This window comes from Saccopteryx leptura, chromosome 2 (genome assembly GCF_036850995.1).
Source record: "Saccopteryx leptura isolate mSacLep1 chromosome 2, mSacLep1_pri_phased_curated, whole genome shotgun sequence".
NCBI lineage: Eukaryota > Metazoa > Chordata > Mammalia > Chiroptera > Emballonuridae > Saccopteryx > Saccopteryx leptura.
Window position 1 is genome coordinate 349,011,881 of NC_089504.1, and position 27,578 is coordinate 349,039,458.

General features: G+C 40.0%; 1 protein-coding gene across 2 annotated transcripts in view; it reads right to left on the reverse strand.

The window, feature by feature from the left end:
• The window catches only part of SKAP1 (src kinase associated phosphoprotein 1), a 274,756-nt gene extending 248,326 nt beyond the window's left edge, over positions 1-26,430 (reverse strand). For both annotated transcript variants that reach the window (XM_066366401.1, XM_066366402.1), the window contains exons 1-2: positions 26,254-26,430; positions 2,726-2,831 (exon numbers count right to left, since the gene is read on the reverse strand). In XM_066366401.1, the coding sequence (XP_066222498.1) occupies positions 2,726-2,831; positions 26,254-26,302 (155 nt within the window). In that variant the 5' untranslated portion in view covers positions 26,303-26,430. The remainder of the gene's footprint in view (positions 1-2,725; positions 2,832-26,253) is intronic.
• Between the last annotated feature and the right edge of the window lie 1,148 nt (positions 26,431-27,578).

The window sequence follows — 27,578 nt, forward strand, 5'->3', positions numbered from 1 at the left end:
TGATCCTGCAGTGACCACTGCAATAAAACAGGAGGAGCCTCTGCCTGGCTTTCATCCTAATCATTCTCTAAAGAGCTCAATGAAAACTTGGACTAGGAATATGAAAGCAGTTAGTTTTTAGGGAGAAGGTTGAAACGAGGAGGCAGTTTGAAGGAGCGCAATAAACATCACAGCTCAGGACATCAAATACCACAACAGGGCTTCATTTCCTTGGAATCACAGATTGCCATCCGTTTTTTATTTTGTCTTACATGGAAAACATTATCCTTCATTGGTAACACCTTTAAGCCAAAAAACTCGTATGTAGGTAGAGATACAGATACGATTTTATTTTTTGTGTTTAAGTCTGGGAGGGGAGAGAATAGCTAAGCTACTTGTACTGAAAAACAGATGAGCACTTGGAAGATACCCAAACCCTAAAATACTATTGCTTTAATATGACTAAAGATAAAACTTTTTAAATGACTTTCAAGAATTCTTTTCATGTTAGTCAGCATTTGACTCTCCAGTTTGATGACTTCCAAATTTCTTTTCACACCCAGCCTTTGGGGGAGTTACAACTGTCGCACAGCAAAGCTAAATGTGGCTGGCATTGTATAAGCTTTCAGGGCTTTCAAACCAACTGGCATCAATACATATAAATGCAAGACATTGACCAGCCATAAATAGGACTATAGAAGCAATATGGCTGAAAAAGAGGATTCAGTAAAACAAGGGTTCCATTAACAGGATAATGATTGAATGAGTGGATATAAGGCAACTTCAAACAGCTTGCCAAAGGGAAGCCTCATTTTTCCATTTTCTTGTACAGTATCTAATTTCTGGCTCCTCATTTCCTCTGTGAGCTGATAATTATGAAATTGTAAATAAAGTGTCATCTTTCTTGCAACAAATCAATGAACAGAAAGCTCCTATCAACAATGCAGATGTTTCCTAAAGCTCCTGCTGATTATTTCCTGAATGTCTATCCCACAAACCATGCAGCAAGTTCTTTGAGAACAAGGAATCCTCTCTGCCCCATAACAAATACAGCTTCTATGTGTGTGTGTACGTGTTTAAAAAGAGGACTAAGAAATAATATGCAACTGATAACAATGAATCACCACAAAAATCCCCATCTGTTACCAATTTCAAATAGAAATTTAGCCCTTTCCAAATGCTGTGGTACAAATACTAGAAAAGAGAATTCCTACTAATTGTATATTTGTTCCTACAGATGCAGTAAAATTGTTTTTGCATTCCTTATTACAGAGTATATACCAACAGCACTCCCATATACACAATTATATGTGGGGCATCCCTCTCCATATAATATCAATACAATTTAAAATAATTTCACCCCAATAGAAATAGGAAAGTTAATTTTAAGAAAAAAATAAATAATTCCACCTTTATTTCTCCTGCTATCCTTATAATACAAAATCAGCTTTGTATTATTAAAAAATAAAAAATTCTAGGGGTGACTAACTAAGCCTTCAGGTTCACTACTAAGCCTGAGCTTGTCTACTAATAAAGGAACATTATGGGGAAGTTTGTTTTAAATAGTCTTCCAGCCTAACAATTATTATAGATATTTTCACTTCTGTAAAAAGCTCCCACCTTCTGCATCCTGTTTGTTTCAATTATTCAGGGCAACCCAGGCTGATAATTACACAGTACCCAGTTGCTGAGTAAAAGTGATGGTTAATTAGCCAGCAGGAAAGATCGATTAAGATCCAGCAGGGCATCTTGTGAGGTTCTCACTTTCCTGGAGGGAATAGATTCTGGCTGTGCCCTTTGAAAGGATAAAACTCACTGCTTCTATGGAGTTTCAATGAGGTTTCTAAAGTAGATGCTAAGATCGGTCAGCCACACAAATTAAGTCCCAGTTATAAACCTGCAGATGCTCTTCCTTTTCTAAGAACACTCAGATCAAACCTTCTGAATCACATTGGCACCAAGTTGGAAAAGGCTTAAAGTAATGCTCACTTATCCCCAACTCTCTTTCAGTTACTACGTTTAAAGTAAGAGGTGGTCAAGAAGTATACTGTAAAGGAAAGTTATTTCTTCCTCCCTACACAGGTGTATGCATCTGCCAGATGCTCACATTCTAAAAGGCACAAATTAGGTTAGGGTCTCTTATTTAAAAAAATAATAATAATAATAATAATAACATAACAAGCATCATCTCAACCCAGTCTAAAACAATCCATTATGGTCAAAGAATTAACTGGATAAATCTGATTTACATTTTTTTTTATTAGGGAAAGAGATGTGGAAGTAAAATTGGGACCAAAAATCATAATGAAAATTAATTATCTCATACTGCCTAATATCTCCCCTTTAGTAACTTGAACAAGCATAAATGTTTTAGCTTTTCACACATTTTGCAAAAGTGTTCAATAAGACCAGCATCATCCAAAGCTAAAAGCAGAACTATTATCTTAAGACACATAATTATCAAAATGTTCTATTTTGGTAAACTATACTAACTATATCTTCCTACCTCCAATTCAGTTTAGTAAATATTTATTAAGCCTAATGGGCATAGCTAACTTACCTTTCATTTAAATAAATAAATAAACATATATACATATAAAAAATATTCATTAAGCCTCTACAAAGTATAAAGAACTATGATAGGTATGTCTCACCTTGTTAATTTATGAACTACTAAAGTAGGTTTTACTGGTTATAAACTATTTTAAAACTTATGAAGAAGAATAATGGGACCATTTATACAAACCTAGTCTTGATCTGCTGAAAGCCCCGAAGAATATGGTCTCTGTGGTCCCTTGCAACAGCACCGAGGTTCTCATTCCTCAAACCTTCTGCTAGAAACTCCTCGGCATCTAAAAGGAAAGGGAAGTTGATCAACATAAAACAAGTACTAAGGGCGAAAGAGGAAAAACCTAAAGAATTAAGAAATAGATATTATTTTCTCTTTAAAAACTTTAATATTGCCAAATAATGTGAATGTGATTAATACCACAGACTTGTATAGTCAATAAAGGTTAAAAGGGTAAATTTTATGTTGTGCATATTTAACCAGAAGAAAAAATAAAACTGTATATGTGCCTATAAGTGACACCTTTTGATATATTAACAATAAGAGAAAAATTATTTTCTGAACTATTTTAAAGAAATATTTAAGTAGTAATTATCACTGATGGCAGAGGATGGACTGTCATTTCCATAAGCATGTAAATAGCACAAACAATTCATGGAAGGTCACAGGCCAATAGAAGCTACAAATAGAAATACCAACAAACAGAGGTGAAATAAAAAACAGAGCTGAACTGCAAAATCAAGAACAAAAAGTGCAGGCATTCGATGAGGAAAAATTAATTAGCAGATGCATCATCAATGAAAATGACAATGCAACCAAGTGAAGTAGCACATATGGAAAAGAAGAATGTGTCCAAGGGAAGGAAACTGCAATTAATGTAAGCATACATCATAAACTATAGACATGTAAATATATAGTGTGAAACAAATCATGTTATGTTGAAAGAAATTGGGAGGCACCTACAAATTTTCAAAGACAAAATATATTGATAATGATTACAATAGCTAGAAATACTAGCTACATACTTATTATGCATAAAAGGGTTATTCCTTAAAAAGCAAATAAATAATATAGTTAAATTTTTTCACTTCCAAAAATAGTGCCTGTAATATAAAACTGTATCATATATACTATCAAAATAATGTTAGAATTTATACAGTTGGGTCACATAAGCACACCTAAAAATCAACATCACCAAACAAAAATATCCCAGGTAGCCATCACCAACTTTTTTGACATAGAGACCACCATCGACTTCTAAGCTCTGCATCACATCTATTCTATGTGTCATTTAATAGGTTCCTCAAGGTCCTATGAAGGCTAAAGAATGAAGAAATGGGAAGTTGAACTAGGAGATAAAAATAATTGGTATCCAAAAGTCAATTAATGCAACATTGTATTAGTAGAATAAAGAACAAAGACCACACAATCATCTCAACAGCCACAGAAGAAGGAAAAAAAACCTATTTGACAAAATTCAGTATCTCTTCATGATAAAAATCACTCAACAAACTAGGAATAGAAGAAAATTTTCTCAGTCCAATAAAGAGCATCTGCAAAACCCCACCGGTAGCATCATGCTTAGTAGTGAAAGACTGAATGCTTTCTCCCTGTCGCTAGTGTCAGGAACAAGACAAGAATGTCTGCTCTCACCATTTATACTCAACTTTGTACTGGTGCTAGCCAGGGCAATTATGCAAGAAAATAAAATTCAAAGAGTCCAGATTATAAAAGAAGAAGTAAAATTATCTCTACTTTTAGATAATATGATCTTGTATATAGAAAGCCCTATGGAATCCACTAAAAAATTATTAGAACTAATAAAAAAGTTCACCAAGTTTGCAGGCTACAATATACAAAAATCAACTGAATTTCTATATAGTAGCAATGAACAAACTAAAAATGAAATTAGAAAAATTCCATTTAAGATAGCATAAAAGAGAATTAAATATATAGAAATAAATTTAACAAAAGAAGCACAAAACTTAAACTCTGAAAACTATAAAATGTTGTTGAAAGACATTAAAGACCTAAATGGAAAGACATCTCATGTTCATAGATGAGATTTACTATTGTTAAGATGGTAATACTTCTCAAGTTGATCTAAAGCAAAGAATTACAAAAAAACTTCAATAAATTCTTAGAAACTGAAAATTAGAAAGACCTTATTTTATGACCACAATAATATAAAACCAGAACTTAATATTAAAAAAAGTAAACAAACCCCTCCACACTCAGAAGTTAAAAACACACTCTTACCTACATTGTGGGTTAAATAGGAAACAAAACTATAGTTACCACCTATTGAGAAAATAGCCTGTATAAAATATTATAGAGCAGCATTGTACAGAGTGACAATTTACAGACTTAAATTTTTCCAGTGTTAAATAAGAAAAAATTATAATAAATTCAATGAGCATCAAACTCAAGTAATCAGAAAAGAGCAATAAAACAAGCCTATGGAATACAGGAGAAAGGAAACAATAGAGATAAAAGCAGAATTAATAAATCAGAACACTGGTTGTCTAACTGTGCTCTCTGGAGTCGTAAGTTTCTGCTAAGGAAGAAAAGGAGTGCGGGGAGGTCAACTGAGTGGGACTCTGAGAAACTCCCTCCCTTCTCCTCACTTTCCTTTGATTTAATCACAAGACTTGAAAAATAAAAATTTCTAAAACTGAATTGAGAAGTAGAAAAATGGAATCCTGAATAGGCTAATAATGATTTAGGGAAAAGAGGAAAAAGTTGTCAAACTGTTAAAAATGTCAGATTCCGCCTGATCAGTGGTGGTGCAGCGGTTAGAGCATTGATCTGGGATGCTGAGGTCCCAGGTTCGAAACCCCAAGGTCACTGGCTTGAGCGCAGGATGACCAACTTAAGCACAGGGTCACCAGCTTGAGCGTGGGATCATTGATATAATCCCATGGTCTCTGGCTTGAGACCAATGATTGCTGGCTTGAAGTCCAAGGCACTGGCTTAAGCAAGGGGTCACTGGCTTGGCTTGAGCACCCTGGTCAAGGCATGTATAAGAAGCAATCAGCCTGACCAGCTGGTGGTGCAGTGATGGAGCGTTGGACTGGGATGTGGAGAACCCAGGTTCGAGACCCCAAGGTCACTAGCTTGAGCGCGGGCTCATCTGGTTTGAGCAAGGCTCACAGCTTGACCCCAAAGTCGCTGGCTTGAGCAAGGGGTCACTCAGTCTGCCGTAGCACCCCAGTCAAGGCACATATGAGAAAGCAATCAATGAACAACTAAGGTGCCACAAGGAAGAAATGCTTCTCACCTCTCTCCCTTCCTGTCTGTCTGTCCCTATCTGTCCCTCTCTCTGACTCTCTGTCTCTGTCACAAAAAAAAAAGAAGCAATCAATGAACTAAAGTAAAGCAACTATGACTTCCTGCTCCTTATCTCTCTCCTCTCTCTCTCTCTCCCTTCCTATCTCTCTCTCTCAAAAAGAAAAAGTTCTGGGCCCTGGCCGGTTGGCTCAGCGGTAGAGCGTCGGCCTGGCGTGCGGGGGACCCAGGTTCGATTCCCGGCCAGGGCACACAGGAGAAGCGCCCATTTGCTTCTCCACTCCCACCCCTCCTTCCTCTCTGTCTCTCTCTTCCCCTCCCGCAGCCAAGGCTCCATTGGAGCAAAGATGACCCGGGCGCTGGGGATGGCTCCTTGGCCTCTGCCCCAGGCGCTAGAGTGGCTCTGGTCGTGGCAGAGCGACGCCCCGGAGGGGCAGAGCATTGCCCCCTGGTGGGTAGAGCATCGCCCCTGGTGGGCGTGTCAGGTGGATCCCAGTCGGGCGCATGCGGGAGTCTGTCTGACTGTCTCTCCCCGTTTCCAGCTTCAGAAAAATACAAAAAAAAAAAAAAGAAAAGAAAAAGTTCTGTAAGATTTCTTTAAGAGTGCTCAGAATATCTCTACTAAGAGTTCTATAAAGATCATGGCCTGTTACATCAGGATGCCTTGGGCTCCTGCAACTGCAAAACCCACTGAGAAAACCATCACTAACTGTGTAAGAACACTCTTGGGGCACCTCTAACATCACAGCACTCACTATATATAATACCTGATGACCTTCAACTGGTGAGTGAGCAACACCACATGATGTAAATGTAATCACACCAAAGACAAAATCAAAAACATACCATAAATATCTCACAGTTTTTTCTAAATGCTTTTATTCTTCAACAAATATTTATTGAGGAATTATATTCTAATTACTGAAAAACTGAACAAGATAAATCTTAACTTTATCTTAAAAGTTTAGAGTCTAGCAAAAAATACAGACTTAAACAATTAGAATGAATTGTGATAGAAATTGTAATAAGAAAAGTGGGGGAGCACAGCCCACAGTAATTACCTAGTCTATAGAGGAAGGTAAGTCAGGGAAGACCTCTCAGAGAAGAGGTCTTATATTTGAAGTTTTTTATCTTTTATCTGAAACCCCCAAATTAACAGGCCAAGTATGTATGTCGTGGGTGGAAGGGAGATGGGAAGTTGGTGGAATGAGGGAAAGAATGGCACATGCATAGGAACATCATGTGCAAAGGTCCTGAAATGACAGATCTCAGTGAGAGAGACTTGAAAGAATTTCAACTTGGCGAGCAGAACATAAAGTTAAGGTCAAGAGGAACAGTAATGAAAGATTATTCTAGAAAGCAGGCTTGTAGCAGGCTTGTACTTTTAGTACAGTATTTTGCACTAAAAGTAATATACAATGATTTAAAATCATATATATATATATATATATATATATATATATATATACATACACACACACATACATATACCTTTTTGTATTTTTCCGAAGTTAGAAGCAGGAAGGCAGTCAGACAGACTCTCGCATGCCCACCAGGGGGCAATGCTCTGCCTAGCTGGGGCATTGCTCCGTTGTGGCCCGAGCCATTCTAGCACCTGAGGCAGAGGCCATGGAGCTGTCCTCATTGCCCAGGCCAACTTTGCTCTCATGGAGCCTTGGCTGTGGGAGGGGAAGAGAGACATAGAGAGGAAGGAGAGGGGGAAGGGTGGAGAAGCAGATGGGCGCTTCTCCTGTGTGCCCTGATCTATGCCTGACTGAGAATAGACCAGGAATTGAACCTGGGACTTCCACACACCAGGCCGACGCTCTACCGCTAAGCCAACTGGCCAGGGCCAATTTAAAGTCCCATATTTAAAAGGTAAGCACAGCTTCGACAAAAATGCATCTTCCTATTATAATTAACAGCTGCCCTAAAACATAGATTCCTCAGCTTCCAGGCAGCCTATATATTCCAGCAAGTAAGGGTAGAGTAAGAAAATAGGCAAGAAAGACAGAGGACAAGGGAACATGGTAGGTATGATATGATCATCATACCCCTGGGAAATACCACTGCGGGATCCGAGGCTAGCTGGGAAGATTCGGAGTTAGCAGGATGCACCCAAAATCACTAGGTTTTGCAGACTGATCAAAGTTTCTGACATTCCCCCAAATCTCTAACTCTGTCCATTTACAAAGCTACTCTTTTGTTATTTGGAGGAGAATAATGTCTTATAGGTCACATTTCAAACAACTAAAAGATAAAGGTTGCCTCCATCTGTTCTCTAAGTAATAATCCTAACATACTGAGAGAAAAAAAAATATTTAGGTTGGTGTTCCCCAACAGTCACAAACGTTTTGTGTTGATATATATTTCTACAACTCAAAAGTTTGCTTCAATCAACCTTGTACATAGAAGCAGCATGTACATAGAATGCTGCTGAAAACAATTCCATCAACCAAAAACCAGTCAAAGTGTTCCTAGAGGAGATATTTTGTGAAAGTATCTGAACCACTAAAGCAGAACTCACACTTGTAAAAGGAGAATAGCATACGTCTCTTCCTATGCTGGCATTATACATTTGAGATTTTTGTTTGTATGCAAAAGGGTGAGCACAGGCTAAAATGACTCACCAAATTAATTTACGAAGTTTAATTCTGGACTGTATTTCATGTCCTTTCTTTAGTTAAAAGAAGTCCCACATATTTGCAAATATTCTTTAAACGTGAATGGTTGTCCTGGTAGACATGAGCAGAGAAATATTCATGCTTTCGTTGTTGATGATTTTATTGTCATTTTGCTTCAACAGCTTTTTGCTGGCTTCTGCCATTATTCCTCATCCCATCTCTTTGGCCCCCTCCTCACAGCACAGCACTTCCAAGCATGTTGGCAGCCCTACTTTCAATGGGAGATGTAGCTGAAGGTGAGGAGGCAGGAGAGGAAGAGAAGGAGAGGAGGAGAGAAAATTTTATCCTTCCACTATGGGTCCTTCCACGGCTTCTCAACTCCCACCTCAGTAAGGCCCTTTTTTTTTTTTTTTTTTTTTGTATTTTTCTGAAGCTGGAAACGGGGAGAGACAGTCAGACAGACAGACTCCCGCATGCGCCCGACCGGGATTCACCTGGCACGCCCACTAGGGGGCGACGCTCTGCCCACCAGGGGGCGTCGCTCTGCCGCGACCAGAGCCACTCTAGCGCCTGGGGCAGAAGCCAAGGAGCCATCCCCAGCGCCCGGGCCATCTTTGCTCCAATGGAGCCTTGGCTGCGGGAGGGGAAGAGAGAGACAGAGAGGAAGGAGGGGGGGGGGGGGTGGAGAAGCAGATGGGCACTTCTCCTATGTGCCCTGGCTGGGAATCGAACCCGGGTCCCCCGCACGCCAGGCCGACGCTCTACCGCTGAGCCAACCGGCCAGGGCCAGTAAGGCCCTTTTTTGCTCTCATTCTGGCCCTTTAAAATGTTTCTTCCCTGGCCTGATCTGTGGTGGCACAGTTGATAGAGCATCAACCTGGAACGTGGAGGTTGCCAGGTTGAACCCTGGGTTTGCCTGGTCTAGACACATAAGAGAAATAATCAATGAACAACTAAAGTAAAGCACCTATGAGTTGATGCTTCTCGCCCCCCTATCCCTCTCTCTTTTTATAAAAATAAATAAAATCTTTTTAAAAATAAAAATGTCCTTAATCCTTATGACCTCAACTTGGCTCTCATCCAGCTCCTCACTCCTTCCCCAGCCCTACCCACTGGAGTCACTCCCCAGTCACAAATACCATCAGAGCTTGAAGTTAGGGAACAGGTAGAGAAAGAGTGGGCTCTCACAGTGACCCAGGCTTCAGGACAGAAGGATTTCTAAAGTCCCAAGTTGGATGATTGTACCCCCATCAAAATATTGTTTATAGTTTTCTCCTTTAGGTATAATACTCACAGGTGTTTGTTTGTTGTTTTCTAAAATGGGCTGGCTTAGGAACCAGCTTGAAAACTACGATTCTTTTTCCTGTAAAAGCATTGTTCTATAAGAAAATACCTAAGTAAAAATTGGAAAACTATATCTTTTTCCACCAATGTAAAAAAAAAAAAGAAATTGTAGGAACAGGATGCGACTTCAGCCTCACCTGTGCTTAAATTTTCAATAATACCTAATGTCTTTTTCTAATAAAAGACATTTATGGTCTTTGTTTAGAAACTGGTAAGTAGGATGTGAGATATACATATCTGGATGAATGCCACGCAGCAGTGAGAAGTAGTACACTGGATGACTTCAGAGCAGCATGGACAAAAAATAAAGTGTTCATCAAAAAACAAGATACAAAATGAAATGTAAAGTGTCAGGCCCCAAAAAGAAGTTTATCTTGTAGATACTTCATTCTAAACACTTTGGAAAGTAAAAGCCTTAAAGGCCAGAACTTTTCCCTCCCAGGTTGGAGATGGGACCCTGTATGGGCTCAGGGCAGGGTTTGGAGATAGAAAAACGTTCTTGGTATTACAGAGAAGAAGAGAGGGAAGGCAGGACTCCTAGGGGACCTATGTTTGGATTGATGATGACAGGCAGGGAGTAAAGGTCTGTTGGCATCCTCCGCAGGACCTCCATGAATGAACCTCTAACAGGAAAGCCTCCTTACAGTGAGCCTACCCACCTTGCCATACACAGCAAACCACACCTGCTAAAACACAACAGTCTCACTCTGAAAATACTAATAGAAAACCACATTTTATTTTAGATATTTGGGTATTCTGAACATTAAATTAAACATCACAAGTATCCCTTTAAGTTACATTTTACTGTTTTGCAGAAGAAATCTGCATGGTGGTTAATCCAACTTCTACCAAGTCTCATGGACGGATTTGGTAGAAACAACTATTTCTGATTCCTGTCACTTGAACACTGAGATATAAGACCATTAGGACTTCTGCAGTCACTCTTAAATATCTCATTAAATCAAACCTCTAAAATGTCAGTGTTTCATCTTCCTACCCTAATAATGGAAGGCTTCCTAAAACTCTTTGTCTTCTTTCATACCAATTAAATAAAAGTATCATAATGGAAGGGGGGATAACTTTCAGTTTGTTCAGCACTTGTTTTAAATCTTGCATTAAATTTTTTGTCTGGTAACTAATTGTAATCCTTATATATTTTTTTGCTTTTTGTTAAGGGATAAACTAGTTTTCAAGGCTAAAATCATACCCACCAGCTTTGTTTTGGCAAACAGGAAGTTGTCAGCATACAACAGAGAAGTTTTCAGCACGCTCTGGTTATGGCTCTGGTTATGGTTTGCTTTAATCTACTAATTGTTTCTGCTCTATGACCCAAGAACTGTGTGGTGTTTATGTTCTTAATTCTCAGACTTTCTCTATGGGAAAAAATTACAATACCTACATACTCACAGCACAGAGAAAAAAAATAAACCCAGAAACTAAAACACAGAGAGTATGTTAGATTAAGTTTTCACTAGTTGCCAGACTAAAAATCTAGGATTAACATGTCTGCAGTCTTCATTTGGGAGTCTAAGAATCTATCCTATAGAAATATTTGCATATGTACACAAAAATGCACCTACAGATATGTTCCCTAGAGCATTATATAAATATAAAAAATTTGGAAACAACTTAAACATCCACCAATAGGAGAATGGTTAAATAAGTTTTTGAATACTGTTCAGCAGTCTAAATATATGTGTGTAAATAGATTAATTCACATGAAAAAATATCCAACACTGTTATGTTAAAAAATCAAGCTATCCATATATTTCTATGTTGTGTAATTATCCTACAATGTAAATATATTCATGAGTTATTTTTGTAATTACAAATAAACTACATGGACCATAATGTCAACCAGAATGTCTGAAAATAAAAAGACTGCAATACCAAATGTTGGCAAGGGTATGGAGCAATGGGAACTCTCATACACTGCTAGTCGGAGCATAAAATAAGTATAATCACTTTGGAAAACAGTTTGGGGTTTCTAGTAAAATTAAACATATACCTATTCTATGACCCAGTAATTCTCCTAGATATTTACACAAGGGAAGTGAGTGCTCATGTTCACGAAGTATGTTATGCAAGAATGCTCCTAATAGCTGTATTCATGATAACCCCAGAGTAAAATACTCCATGTGCCCTGGCCAGTTGGCTCAGTAGTACAGCATAAGCCCAGTGAGTAGAGTCCCAGGTTCGATTTCCAGTCAGGACACACAAGAGAAGCAACCATCTGCTTCTTCTCCACTCCTCTCCCCCCCCCCTTCTCTTTCTGTCTCTTCATCTCCTGCAGCCATGGCTCTAATGGTTCAAGCAAGTTGGCTCCGGGTGCCATGGCCTCACCTCAGGCACTGAAATAGCTTGGTTGCTGAGCAATGAAGTAGCTGTCCCAGATGGGCAGAGCATCACCCTGTAAGGGGCTTGCCAAGAGGATCCTAGTTGAGGCACATGCAGGAGCCTGTCTCTCTCTGTCTCCCTGCCTCTCTGCTTCTCACTCAATAAAAAAGAAAAAAATTAAAAACAAAACCTCAATGTCTATTACCAGAAAAATAGATAAACATACTGTGAGATATTCACACAATGAAATATTACTTAGCAAAAAGGATTAGATAAAAATGATACACAGAACAACATGGATAACTCTAAAAAACATTACACTGAGAACAGACCAAAAAGTGATATTGATCGTATGAAGTTCTAGAATGGAAAGGAAAGTTTCTAGGATGATGGTAATGTTTATGTCTTAATCTGGGCAGTAGTCACACAGGTGTGTGTGTGTGTGTGTGTGTGTGTGTGTGTGTGTGTGTGTGTGTGTGTGTGTGTGTGTGTGTATATATAAAAATAATCCTATTGTAACATTTAAGATTTGTGCATTTTATGTATATATATTATACCTTAATCAACATACTAGGAAAGAAGGGAGTTAGGGAGGTAGAACAGGAGGGAGGGAAGAAGAAAGGAAGGAAGGAAAGGATAAAGAGGCTCACAGAAAAAGTTATCAGAAGGGAAAACTGTTTAAAAGGGAGTGTGACTTTTAAGGAGGTTTATTATAATGCAGTTAACAGATATTTTCTGTAGCTAAGTACCCCAGCATACTTCTCAGACTGGCTTATGAGTATCTTAATTTTAATTCAGTTACAGTATTGGTTCAAGTAAGTATAAATATGTGGCACTGAGTACATTTTAGTAAAACTCTTATTATGTGAATAAAAATTTTTATTTCCCTATAACATACTAGTACTAGAATGTCATCAATGTTAATAGGAGACCCTAGACGAAAATTTAAGGAATTCATAAACAACTTTATCAAAGCCATTAGCCTTCAGGAAAGCTTGCTCTCTGGATGCTAAGACCACTGTGTTCCTGAGCCCCTATCTGTCCTATCTTCCATGAAAATCTGAATAGTAAAATTAAACAGTGGAACTCAAAGACTCCAAATCTGAAAAGCCATCTGTTATAATCACCTAACCTATAATGCAGCACTGACAAACCAGAGAAGCAAGCAATGAACTTGGAAACACAGGGGAAATAAATATAAATAAATGTAGCAGAAATTATAGGATTTCTGTAGGGTGTAATGGTTTATAACGTAAAAAAAATTAGATCTATGATAGTTATGCCAATATGTTAAAATTCTCAGATGACAGTAGAGCTTGAAACTTAACCTTATTTTTCCCATATTTAAAATGATTAAAAATTAGTTAAGTATTACATTTATGTAATGAGGTAAAAATGTTATTAACTTAATAGTGGCACTAGAATTCCTCTTAGAGAGAGAACTGTCATTTTTTGGAAGGGTAAGTTGTTTCTCTGTGTGTGGGTGTCGGTGGAAACCTAAACAATTAACCATGTAGATAAACTGTCTTTTCATATGGCAAGGGGAAAAATATGTTTAAAATTTTGCTCCAGATAGAATAGAGAGGAAGTGCCAGTGAGAAGGCATAAGGCTGGGAACCACATCAGGCAAAGGGCCAGAGGGTACTCTCTGAGGACTGGGGTGGCAAAAGGGCATTTAGGAATAAGAATGTCCCATATTCAAATTGAAATCCTTTGCATTACTGCAATGCAAACCCCTCCTCCCTCACCCAGCACCCCCTGAAGCTGCAGTGATGTCTTCTACACTCTCAGGGGATTCATGTGGGTCAGGTTTTGTGGAATTCGAGGACAAGGATATGTCTAGGCCATGGTTTTTCAACCACAGCGCTAATGACATTTTGGACTGGATAATTCTTTGATGTGGGGACTGACTGTCCTATAGGAGTTCAGCAGCATCCCTGGCCTCTGCCCATCAGATGCCAGCAGCACCCTCCTCAGTTGTGACAATGAAAAAATGTCTCCATGTGCTGTCAAAAGTCTCCTGAGAAACAAAATCAGCCCAGTTGGGACCCACTAATTTAGGTCTACACAACCCAGCACGGAGGGAGCATGTAGGAAAGCAGGGGAGCCTGGGAAATAAGATGACCCTGAGAATGCTCCCTGGGAATTACCCGGATCTTGAGATGGTTAGGCTTCTACAGAGAGTAGATCTTCCCTCAGGATCAAAAGGCCTGGGCAGTCCACCTAACATGTAGGCTATACCCACAATGAAGCTCAAATATTTTTACCACTTTTTTAAAATTAGCAAACAAAAAAGGGAGGAGTAAAGAAGTAAACCTTGCAGTTTCTTTAACTGAGAGTTTTACAAAAATACAAATTTTACACACACACATACACATAAAAGCATTCTATAACAAGATAAGAAACACATATCTTTATAAGTTAGTCATGAAGCTAACTTCTCTCCTTGCTCCATAAAGTTTTGCCTAAAAATAATTACTGAACTCTGATCTAAGGAAGGAAGGAAGGAAATAGAGGAGACCCTGAAAGAACCCCTACAAACCTCCCCTAATTAAGAGGATGTCCTCTTTCTACGTTAGAGAAGCTAGGATGAACCACCAACAACACAAAAGGCCACATCTGGAATTTCTCCTCAATGAAAAAAACTTTTTAAATTTAATTTACCAAACACTTAATGATGTTTAATACATTCCAGATACTATTCTAAGTCATTTTAAAATATTTATTCCTTTATTCTTCGTATAATTCTAGAAATAGGTACTATTATTATCTCCATTTTGGAGATGAGGAAACTAAGACCCAAAGTCACAGGTAGTAAAAAGGTAACACAATCAACGTTTGAATCTATACAAACTTAACACAGAGAAAATATGCAGGACCTTTGAGAAAACACTGAAGTTCAAAAAGAAAAGACTGTCTTAAAGAACTAGACAAAATGCCTCCCTCTCTCTCAAGTAGATTTATTATTAAAGAAAGTTTAGAAACTTTCTAATCATATTCTCAACAACATTCAAAAAGTTATTAAATCTATAAGCCAGAACTTTATAGATATAATAAAAGAGAAACAATGATTGATGAGGAAAGACTACATGGACATTTAAAAAAATAAATAAATGTTGACTTTAATAATGAAGCCAGTGACGGATGACACAATAAAAGAGATGAAACAGAGAGAGTAGATCAGGGATCCAATTTATGTTTTATATAAACCCCAGTATGGCAGAATAATACAGATGGAATAGAAGCCATGATAATAGAAGAAAACATTTCCAAGTTAAAGAAAGACCCAAGTCTATAGATTAAAAGGGTTCACTACATACCAGGCAAAATTATTAAAAATTCTAAGACCTTGACAATATCTAGAAACATTTTTGAGGCCAAAGAAAAATATCCTATATACATCCGGGCAGGAAGTGAGAGGAATGTGTTATAAAAAATACGTGTATCGGCCCTGGCCGGTTGGCTCAGCGGTAGAGCGTCGGCCTGGTGTGCGGGGGACCCGGGTTCGATTCCTGGCCAGGGCACATAGGAGAAGCGCCCATTTGCTTCTCCACCCCCCGCTTCCTCTCTGTCTCTCTCTTCCCCTCCCGCAGCCGAGGCTCCATTGGAGCAAAGATGGCCCGGGCGCTGGGGATGGCTCCTTGGCCTCTGCCCCAGGCGCTGGAGTGGCTCTGGTCGCGGCAGAGCGATGCCCCGGAGGGGCAGAGCATCGCCCCCTGGTGGGCAGAGCGTCGCCCCTGGTGGGCGTGCCGGGTGGATCCCGGTCGGGCGCATGCGGGAGTCTGTCTGACTGTCTCTCCCCATTTCCAGCTTCAGAAAAATACAAAAAAAAAAAAAAAAAATACGTATATCGCCTGACCTGTGGTGGCGCAGTAGATAAAGCGTCAACCTGGAACGCTGAGGTCACTGGTTTGAAACCCTGGCCTTGTCCAGTCAAGGCACATATGGGAGTTGATGCTTCCTGCTCCTCCCCCCCTTCTCTCTCTGTCTCTTTCTCCTCTCTAAAATGAATAAGTAAAATCTTTTTAAAAAATGCATATCAGGCTGGCATCAGACTTTTCCTTCACAAAATTGAAGATCAGAAGATAATGGGAGAACTTCTAGAGATCGAGTTGGAAGGAAAGGGAAAGAAGTGGGAGAGTATGACCCTAGAACCTCATGCCCAAAGCTAAGTTTATATGAACCTAGATAGGCACATACTCAAACCTTCAGGAGCCCAGTAAGTGCAGTATCAAAGTGTGCTTCCTGAGAAATGCACCCAGTATTATATTCTAGATTGTCATTTACTAGGGCTTTATGTGTGGTCCAAAACAGTGGTACATATACACAATGGAATACTATTCAGCCATAAAAAAGAAGAAATACTGCCATGTGTGACAACATGGATGAACCTTGAGAATATGATGCTAGGCAAAATAAGTCAGACAGGAGAAAGTTTAAAACTACATGGTTTCACTCACAGGTGAGATATAACACTGAAAGCAACAAATGAACAAAGAAAAACAAACAAAAACTCACAGACAACAGTATGGTGGTTACCAGAGGAAAGGAGGAAGTGGAGGGTAAAGAGGGTCAAATACACGGTGACAGATTTGACTTTGGGTGGTAGACACACAATGCAATATGAAGATCATGTACGATAGAAATGTACAGTTGAAACCTATATAATCTTATAAATTAATGTTGCCCCAATAAATTTAATTAAAAGAAAAAGATGACAGTAGCCACTGTGGCTACTGAGCAGCTGAAATGTAGCTAGTGCAATAGGAAACTGAATTTTTTGTTTTATTTAATTTTAATTAATTAGAATGTAAATACCCACATGTGGCTGGTGGCTACTATATTTGCATAGTCTAAATACCTAAGAGATTCAATAAAGGGTTCAAGAATGAAAAAGCCATGGTACAAAAAGTAAGCAATAAACAAGTTAAATAGGACAAAAATAGTAGTATGACAATGGTCTTAATATTACAAAAATGAGAATATCACTTGTGATCTTCCCTATCCAGAAATTACAAGGACAATTCTTGGCTATATACACTGCTCACAAAAATTAGGGGGTATTTTATTGCTTCACATTCATTTTGAAATATCCCCCAATTTTTGTGAGCGGTGTAGTTCAGACTAGCTAAGTCGACACATTACAAAACCATCATAAAAGCCAAGTTGGAATGTAGTTTAAAGTGGGAACCCAAGTGCTACCTGCTCACCGAACCCCTGATTCAGGCACACTTGCTCACCCAGCCCTGAGGAGGGAAGAATTGCCTGCATAGTTTACATGGTTTTCTCTCTGCCTATAGCAGGACTGAGCCTTCAGAAGCTAAAAACATCTATGATGCTTGATAAGACTCCACTGTTTTCTAGAATGACTTAATGCAAACCATAATAAAGTAGTGTGTGACTGTAAAAAGAAATATTATGAAAATGTCAATAAATCTTGTAATATAATATACATAATAAAAACAATAATTCTGAATCTAAAGTCTCAGATTATATGAGCAATCTCACATTCCACACTGGAGAAGTCAAAAGGTACTGTTTCATTCCTTATTTTTTCTTTTAAGCAAGACAAAGAGACAGAGTGATGAGAAGCATCAACACGTAGTTGTGTCACTTTAGTTGTTCACTGATTGCTTCTTATATGTGCTTTGACCTGGGGCCTCCAGCCAAGCCAGTGACCCCTTGCTCAAGCCAGCAACCTCTGGGCTCAAGCCAGTGACCATGGGATTAGTCAATGATACCACACACAAGCCAGCAACCCTGTGCTCAAGCTGGCAAGCCTACACTCAAGCCGGGGACCTAAGGGTTTCAAACCTGGGACCTCAAGCATCAAAGGTGGACACTATCCACTGCACCACAACCAGTCAGGCTCAGTCTTAAAAAATTTTTTTATTTATTTATTTTTTTTTTAAGAGAGATTGATAGAATCATCAATCTGTTCCTATATGTACCCTGACTGGGGTTCAAACCTGCAACCTTTGCCTATCAGGACAATACTCTCACCAACCAAGCTATCCAGCCAGGGCTCATGCAGTTCCTGTTTTTTTCTGATTTACTTATTTCACTTCGTATAATGTTATCAAGATCCCACCATTTTGCTGTAAATGATCCGATGTCATCATTTCTTATAGCTGAGTAGTATTCCATAGTGTATATGTGCCACATCTTCTTTATCCAGTCATCTATTGAAGGGCTTTTGGTTGTTTCCATGTCCTTGGCCACTGTGAACAGTGCTGCAATGAACATGGGGCTGCATGTGTCTTTACGTATCAATGTTTCTGAGTTTTTGGGGTATATACCCAGTAGAGGGATTGTTGGTCATAAGGTAGTTCTATTTTCAGTTTTTTGAGGAACCACCATACTTTCTTCCATAATGGTTATACTACTTTACAGTCCCACCAACAGTGTATGAGGGTTCCTTTTTCTCCACAGCCTCTCCAACATTTGCTATTACCTGTCTTGTTAATAATAGCTAATCTAACAGGTGTGAGGTGGTATCTCATTGCAGTTTTGATTTGCATTTCTCTAATAGCTAATGAAGATGAGCATCTTTTCATATATCTGTTGGCCATTTGTATTTCTTCCTGGGAGAAGTGTCTGTTCATGTCCTCTTCCCATTTTTTTTATTGGATTGTTTGTTTGTTTGTTGTTGAGTTTTATGAGTTCTTTGTATATTTTGGATATTAGGCCCTTATCTGAGCTGTTGTTTGAAAATATCATTTCCCATTTAGTTGGCTGTCTGTTTATTTTGTTATCAGTTTCTCTTGCTGAGCAAAAACTTCTTAGTCTGATGTAGTCCCATTCATTTATTTTTGCCTTCACTTCTCTTGCCATTGGAGTCAAATTCATAAAATGCTCTTTAAAACCCAGGTCCATGAGTTTAGTACCTATGTCTTCTTCTATGTACTTTATTGTTTCAGGTCTTATATTTAGGTCTTTGATCCATTTTGAATTAATTTTAGTACAAGGGGACAGACTGTAGTCGAGTTTCATTCTTTTGCATGTGGCTTTCCAGTTTTCCCAGCACCATTTGTTGAAGAGGCTTTCTTTTCTCCATTGTGTGTTGTTGGCCCCTTTATCAAAAATTATTTGACCTATATATATGTGGTTTTATTTCTGGGCTTTCTATTCTGTTCCATTGGTCTGAGTGTCTATTTTTCTGCCAATACCATGCTGTTTTGATTGTCGTGGCCCTATAATATAGTTTGAAGTCAGGTATTGTAATGCCCCCAGCTTCATTCTTTTTCCTTAGGATTGCTTTGGCTATTCGGGGTTTTTTATAGTTCCATATAAATCTGATGATTTTTTGCTCATTTCTTTAAAAAATGTCATTGGAATTTTGATGGAATTGCATTAAATTTGTATATTGCTTTGGGTAATATGGCCATTTGATTATATTTATTCTTCCTATCCAAGAACAAGGAATATTTTTCCATCTCATTATATCTTTTTCGATTTCCCTTAACAATGCTTTGTAGTTTTCATTATATAGGTCCTTTACATTCTTTGTTATGTTTATTCCTAGGTATTTTATTTTTTTTGTTGCAATCGTGAAGGGGATTATTCTTTTGAGTTCGTTCTCTAATATTTCATTGTTGGCATATAGAAAGGCTATTGACTTCTGTATGTTAATTTTGTATCCTGCGACCTTACTGTATTGGCTTATTGTTTCTAGTAATCTTTTTGTGGAGTCCTTTGGGTTTTCGATGTATAGGATCATATCATCAGCAAAAAGTGATACTTTTACTTCTTCTTTTCCGATATGGATGCCTTTTATTTCTTTGTCTTGTCTGATTGCTCTGGCTAGAACCTCTAGTACCACATTAAATAAGAGTGGAGAGAGTGGACAACCCTGTCTTGTTCCTGATTTAAGGGGGAAAGTCCTCAGTTTTGTGCCATTTAATATGATGTTAGCTGATGGTTTATCATATATGGCCTTTATCATGTTGAGATATTTTCCTTCTATACCCATTTTGTTGAGAGTCTTAAACATAAAATTGTGTTGTATTTTATCAAAAGCCTTTTCTGCATCTATTGATAAGATCATGTGGTTTTTGTTCTTTGTTTTGTTGATATGGTGTATTACGTTAACCGTTTTACGTATGTTGAACCATCCTTGAGATTCTGGGATGAATCCCACTTGATCATGATGTATTATTTTTTTAATATGTTGTTGTATTCGATTTGCTAGTATTTTGTTTAGTATTTTAGCATCTGTATTCATTAGAGATATTGGTCTGTAGTTTTCTTTTTTTGTGCCATCCTTGCCAGGTTTTGGTATGAGGGTTATGTTGGCCTCATAAAATGTGTTTGGAAGTATTGCTTCTTCTTCAATTTTTTGGAAGACTTTGAGTAGAATAGGAACCAAGTCTTCTTTGAATGTTTGATAGAATTCGCTGGTATAGCCGTCTGGGCCTGGACTTTTATTTTTGGGGAGGTTTTTAATGTTTTTTTCTATTTCTTCTCTACTAATAGGTCTGTTTAGGCTTTCTGCTTCTTCTTGACTCAGTCTAGGAAGGTTGTATTCATTCTTAATGTTGCTAATCAGAGGGACTGTTTCTTTTGTTTGGTTGGTTTGGTTTTTGTTTTTTAAGCCATAGGGTAAATCTACCAGTGGAATAAAACCAGATTATTCAAAAGAAAATAAAAAATTACGATCTAATAAAATACTCAGTAGATTCTTGCAAGTGAAAAACTGTAAGTAGAAACATCACTATACAAAATTATATACACAATATGTTCCAAGTTTTAAAGTGTGAACATAAAATAAAAACTGAAATACATAAAAATTTAACAGTTGTTGACTATGAGTGACTGTACATCATCGTGTGTTTTCTAAATATTCTACAATGAGCATTATTTTTATAATTAAAAAAAAAATCTAACAAAAAAGTATGGTCACAGCTTACCTTTCAGAATTCAACTGACCAGTAACCGCACCTATCTACAAGACAATCCAGTATCAAAAATCAAGCAAAAGCCCTGGCCGGTTGGCTCAGCGGTAGAGCGTCGGCCTAGCGTGCGGAGGACCCGGGTTCGATTCCCAGCCAGGGCACACAGGAGAAGCGCTCATTTGCTTCTCCACCCCTCCGCCGCGCTTTCCTCTCTGTCTCTCCCTTCCCCTCCCGCAGCCAAGGCTCCATTGGAGCAAAGATGGCCTGGGCGCTGGGGATGGCTCTGTGGCCTCTGCCTCAGGCGCTAGAGTGGCTCTGGTTGCAACATGGCAACGCCCAGGATGGGCAGAGCATCGCCCCCTGGTGGGCAGAGCATCGCCCCTGGTGGGCGTGCCGGGTGGATCCCGGTCGGGCGCATGCGGGAGTCTGTCTGACTGTCTCTCCCTGTTTCCAGCTTCAGAAAAGAAAAATGAAAAGAAAAAAGAAAAAAAAAATCAAGCAAAAAATACTCTAAGCAACCAAAATACAAGTCACAAAGGCCACACCTAAAGGTTTGGATACTCCATTCATCACGACAGTCTTTCATACCTGCTTTTACACGTATCTTAATTCCAATAAACTTGATTATCTAATGCTCCAGTAATACTGGGAATACAGATACACTGAGAGCAGTGAGCAGTGACAAACCTGGCCTAACAGTAGGAAGTGACAAAAATAAGAATACTAAGCAGATATAGGTATTCACAAAGCGATCCAGGTGAAATTATGGCAGCAACATTCCTGAATAACAGAATATAGTTCCAAGACTATGATAATAGATATTTATTCACTATCACAATTCTAAGTTAAAAGCATTCTGAACATAGACTAGTGGGTTGAGGAAGTGAGAAAAATTCCCAATGTATTTTACGGGAAAAAAAATCACAAATGTTTATAATAAATAAGATAAGAGAGCTTAAAGAGAATATCCTCAGTTATCCAGAGCAAGTCATGCCTGTGAGTTCCACAGAGCTGGAGTTTTACTATGTTAATAGAATTTTATGGTTGGCTGCATTGACCAATACAAATCTGGAGAACAATCTGGAAGGAAATGATTAATGACTGCCTCTTTCCAAGGAAGTTTAAAAATAAGTAACCATAGGCATATCAGAATCAGCATTAACATAGCAATTGCTACTAAATGCAGCCCGGTTGTGGATGTTATTTTGGCTTTAATCCATATTCCAAGTAGGATTTAGGTACTTTGTAGGTAGTTGGGCCCTGTTACCTATTAGGGTAAAATCAGTAATTTCCATTCCATCACATAAAATACACTGTGAACCAAAGAAATATTTATCCTCCCTCCTTCATACTTGCCTCTGTGCTTCTGACTTCAGAAGCCAGGCTAGAAAGACATGGAAGAAACTGATTATGTTTCTATCTGTGGAACAAAGATTATGCAAACTGCCAGTACTCCATTGTTTTTGTTTTCAGCATGGTTATCACAAAACAAAAACATAAAGATAACCTCTACATCTGAAGCCTGATTATTTAAAAACAGACCTGAATAGTTCCTCCTTTTTCAAGAATGCAGTAAGCAGCCTTCATTTCACTTATCTATAAGGTACTTATGTGCTGATAGGGACTAGTTACTATTTCTATATGAGAGCTTGATAGAGTCTATCTAAGAAAGCTGTTTCCTGAATTACACTAGAAGCCTCCCCCTACTTTAACATTTGCCAAAAATCCAAGAAAGCATTAAGGAAAAAAAAATCCCACACCCCCACAGGGCTAAGTGAAAAATATAATCACAGTCCTGATTAATGGTCCCTTAGCACCCTGATCTTCCCAAGCGCCTATTTGTCTTTTATTTGTTCCTTTTTCTTTAAAACAACAACAACAAAACATTAATGGTTGTTTTCTTCTGATTACAAAAGAAATACATAGTCATTGTCACAGTTCAAACAACTAAAAAATGTATGAAATATAATTAATAATCTCTCTCCCACTCTCACTCCCCTCCCAAGGAAACCAATGCTAACAGCTTGGTATACGTTCTTTCTTAATCCTTCCTAGGTTTGCACAAACATATATAACATAAAGGTTTCTTGGGGGGATAGCTCTTTTGTTTTCTGTCAAAATGGGATATTATATATATTATTGTGCACCTTGCTTTTTAGTTTTAAAAATCTGTTAATGGATACTTTCCAACTACACACACACACACACACACACACACATACATATACACCCATCTCATACTTTTTAATGGCTGCAAAAGATTCCATAAGATGAATAATTCATTCCTATAATTGCCCCACTTTCCCCAACTCACGAACATTTAGAATATATTCTTATATAGACTTCATGTCCTTTCATTTCAGTAACACAGATTCCTAGAAGTGGAGTTTCTGGGTTAAATGAAACATTTTCAAATGTTTCAAATCTTATCCTTAAAGAAAATTAATTGTATACCTCCAGAATTTCTGCTCCCTTCTTCATTATGCAAAATTTTTGCATTAACCTTTCACAATGTTTTGCATATTTTATTTTTTAAAGCATACACATTATGTCAAAAACACCCCTGTCATTTATGCCTGTATAGTTATAAATAAATAAATGCTTAAGTTATTGCTGTGATGGCCAGCATTAAATCACTGTGCAAATGCTTATGCCTTGGTTTATGAAAGTAGTAATTCATTGTGGAAACTCCACCCCCACAGCCATGTGGCAGTACTAAAGGGGCAGCCTTCTCACCCTGTGTCTCCCTCCACTGAGTGACAGTATAGAGATCAGGAGATCAGGACCTAATTGTCAACAGTCAACCTTAAAAAGCGTGGTGGGAAAGGAGGGAACAAGTAAACAGTAACGTGTACTAAATTGATAGCCATTATGGGCTCCTAATATCCACAAATAATTTGGAGTACAATGAATAATTCTGCTGGTCTACACCAGATACAGTGTTCCATAAAAAAGAAAACCTATAACCAATATGCTGCTGTGATTACATGAACCTGTCAAGAACACATTCTTCAAACATTTTTCAATAGAATTATTGGTTAAGTCCCATCTTTATATTTTTTCCTCTACTACTTCAGATTCAGACTCTAATTACAATTAATCTCCATTCATATCCTGCTCTACTTGTCAGCAAACAAAGGTTCTGCTTTAGAAGGAGATCTGAAGACTTCAATTAAAAACAGTCAGCTAACAAGAAAATAATCTAAGCTGAAGGAAGGTGGCAGGTGCAGAAATGAGTTGTTTACCAAAGTGTCAGTTCTGAACAATAAAGAACTGCACATAAAAAATGGTGAAGGAGTGGATCTCATTGCAAGGCTCTAAAAATAAAAAGGAATTTTCTACTAAGGCTGAACACAAAATGGAAATATGGTTTAAGGCACTTATGAAATAGGTTCTGGCTGCTTGGCTCAGTGGTAGAGCATCGGCCTGGCATGTGGAAGTTCTGGGTTCGATTCCCGGCCAGGGCACACAGGAGAAGCGACCATCTGCTTCTTCACCCCTCCCCCTCCTCTTTTCTCTCTCTTCCTCTCCTGCAGCCATAGCTCAACTGGTTCTAGCAAGCTGGCCCCAGGCGCTGAGGGTGGCTCCAAGGCCTCATCTCAGGTGCTAAAGTGGCTTTGTTGCCAAGCAATGGAGCAGCAGCCTCAGATGGGCAGAGCATCCCCCTGTAGTGGGCTTGCCGGGTGGATCCCAACTGGGGCTCAAGCAGGAGTCTGTCTCTCTGTCTCCCCGCCCCTCACTGAGGAAGAAGAAGAAAGAGAGAAGAAGAAGAAAGAAGAAGAAAGAAGAAGAAAGAAGAAGAAGAAGAAGAAGAAGAAGAAGAAGAAGCAGCTTGTAAAATAGGTTTCGTCTCATCGAATACCAATAAAAAGAGGGTTCTTTGTATCTTTAAATTTAAATGCCAAGGTGGGATTGAACATTTTGCCACAGTCCCTTTTCTCCTGTAAATTAGACATTTGCAGCCTTTCCTTTCATATCAGATAGTAAACCATAGTAACGCAAAGGCCGAGGAAAGACTGGAAGGCTTCTTCTTCAACACCCAGATGATGTTCTTCTACCTTGCAAACACTATCTTACTCTGAAATTTTACATTTATTCAGGTCATCGACTTTGGAAACTACACCTCAAAAGAAATACCTAGTTGACAGCTTTACACAGAAACAATCCAGAATGGAAACAGTGCTACAAACAGAGACCAAAAGGACTTGCCAAATATTTGATTAGGAGGCATTTATACCAAGATAACAATGTAATGGAGATATAAAACCAATTAAATCTAGAGAAACTGGAAGAAGAAGAAAAAAAGTACCGCTTGCCAAATGTATGACCTGCCCAAGGCAGGCCATCTGTTAAAATATGTGTCAAAAATGTCACTGAGATGCCAAAAGGCTTACTTCTGAGCAGTTTCCTCCTGGGGCCCTTATGCTAGCACAGATTCCTGGCCTCTGTCTTTTCGGGAAGGTCAGTTACAGGAAGGCAGGTTCCTTTCACCAGCAGAAGTGTGAACTGAGCAGACGATATTGCCCATTAGCAAAAAGTCTCTCTGGAGTGTTTGGAGGATGTGTTGAGTGTTAGCGAGCACGGCCTCAGCTCTTTTAAGAGCTGCTTAGTCACTGGACTTTGCAGGTGAACACGCCACAGCGGGGCACTTCTAGAACAGGAAGAAATGTAATACTGAGGGTCGGCCTGCCCTGCGTGGATAGAGACCCCAGAATCTGCGGGCTGGTGACAAAAACTCACATCTCCCCGTAGGCCTTGGCCACAGGGTCCCACGGCCCCTTTGAGAGCCTAGGGGAGCTCTAAGCTGGAGGGCAAGGGTCTTCTGTGACAGAGAGTCACTGGGATGGGGACAGAAGGAGGGAGGAGGCGCAAACCTACAGACCTGAGTCCTGAGGAGAAAGGGGCAGATTGAAGATCAGGCCAGGTGGCCTGGGAGGGGGTGGTGTAAAAGGCTGGCCTGAAGTTGGCAAAAGCCTGGGAGGCGAAGTGGGGGCAGCGGCGCCCTGAGCAAAAGGGCTGTGGAAGTGAGGGAGCGCAGGGGCCGCCGAGGCGGGCGCCTGACTCTGCCTTTGCAGGGCCGAGGGCACCAGAGCCTCGAGGTTCCAGAAGGTGACGGGCGACGGAGCGGGACGCAAGCCCAGCCTCGGGGGGCGCCGGCGGCTCCTGTGCTGCCCGCGGCTCGGCGCTGGAGGGACCTCCCGGAGGGCCGGGGCGTTACCTGCCAGGAGCCAACAGATCTCCTCGGGGAGGGCGGCGGCGGCCTGCATGTGGCGGGGCGGCGGGAGGCCGGGTGTGAGGCGGGAGAGGGCCGTGAAGGCCTGACGCCGAGGCCGGCGCGCGGGCAGGCGGCGGGCGGCGCGGCGGAGGCACCTGGACCTCAGTTGCCCGCGCCGCTGTCGCCGCGGGGCCGAGCCGCAGGGCGGGGCCGCGCTCAGGAAGCGGCGCGCGCAGCGGCCGGGGCGCGGGGGCGCGAGGGGGACACCTGTGCGCGGGGCGCGCCCTGAGCGGGGCGACGCGGAGCCTTGCCTGCGGGGCCCAAGCTGTGCTCCCTCAGACCCCCCACCGAAACAAAAGACTAAGCGCGACTCCACGGAACCACGCCTCTTGGAGACCTCGCATCCTAAGCACTGGACAGTTGACCTCAAGGGGCAGGTGTAAAAGCCACATTGTTGCCCAGAATGGGACACGAGGTGGTGCAGGACGCAGAATCTGAGGAAGAGACTGGAACCCGCCAAGCCTAGCAGCAGTCAGTTCCCAATCCAGTACCCACATCCACGCCCAGAAACGAGCGCAGAACGTTCCCTCTGCCAGACAAACCAGAATGTTTAAGGGGAATGAGTATAAGTCCCAGTAAATAATACAAAGCCATCAACATTTGGGAGAATCAAAGAGATGGACACTAGGAGCTAGAGTGTCGCTTTCTCCCTAAAGCTGAAAGGGTGTGAGAAAAGGAAGGGGTGACCAGGGAGGAAAGGAAGGGGTGACTGAGGGAGAGGGGAACCCAGGCTTTCCCCTCTAAGAGCTGTCAAAGGGGGGAAAGTGAAAGACAAGATCACAGATAGTTGGTTTTTTCTCTTGCTCACAGCACAATAGGTGTCAGTGTCCTGTGTGATGCACACTGTAATATTGCAAGATGTTACCACTGGAGGAAGGAAACTGACAGGATCACTCCGTATCATTTCTCATAACTTGTGTGAATATGCAGTATCTCAAAATAAAGGTACCAAATGCCATGAAGAAAGTATCAAGTGCCATGGGTGTAAAAAGGAGGGAGATGAATAAAGGAAAAGGAGGGAAGTACCACGTATGTGTGTTTAACTGTTCACGTGGCATTTGAGATGGGCTCTGAACACCTAGATTTTGAAGAGGCAGGATGGCTTTCCAGGTGGAAGAGCCAGAGTAGGCAAAAATGGAAAAGCCTTCTTCCTGAGGAACAGTTAATAACCCTCTTTTGCTGGGTGGTATAGGGAAATGATGGTCGTCAAGAAAAATGGACACTGTATTGTAAAGGGTCTTAAAAGTCAGAATGAGGGTTTGGGACTC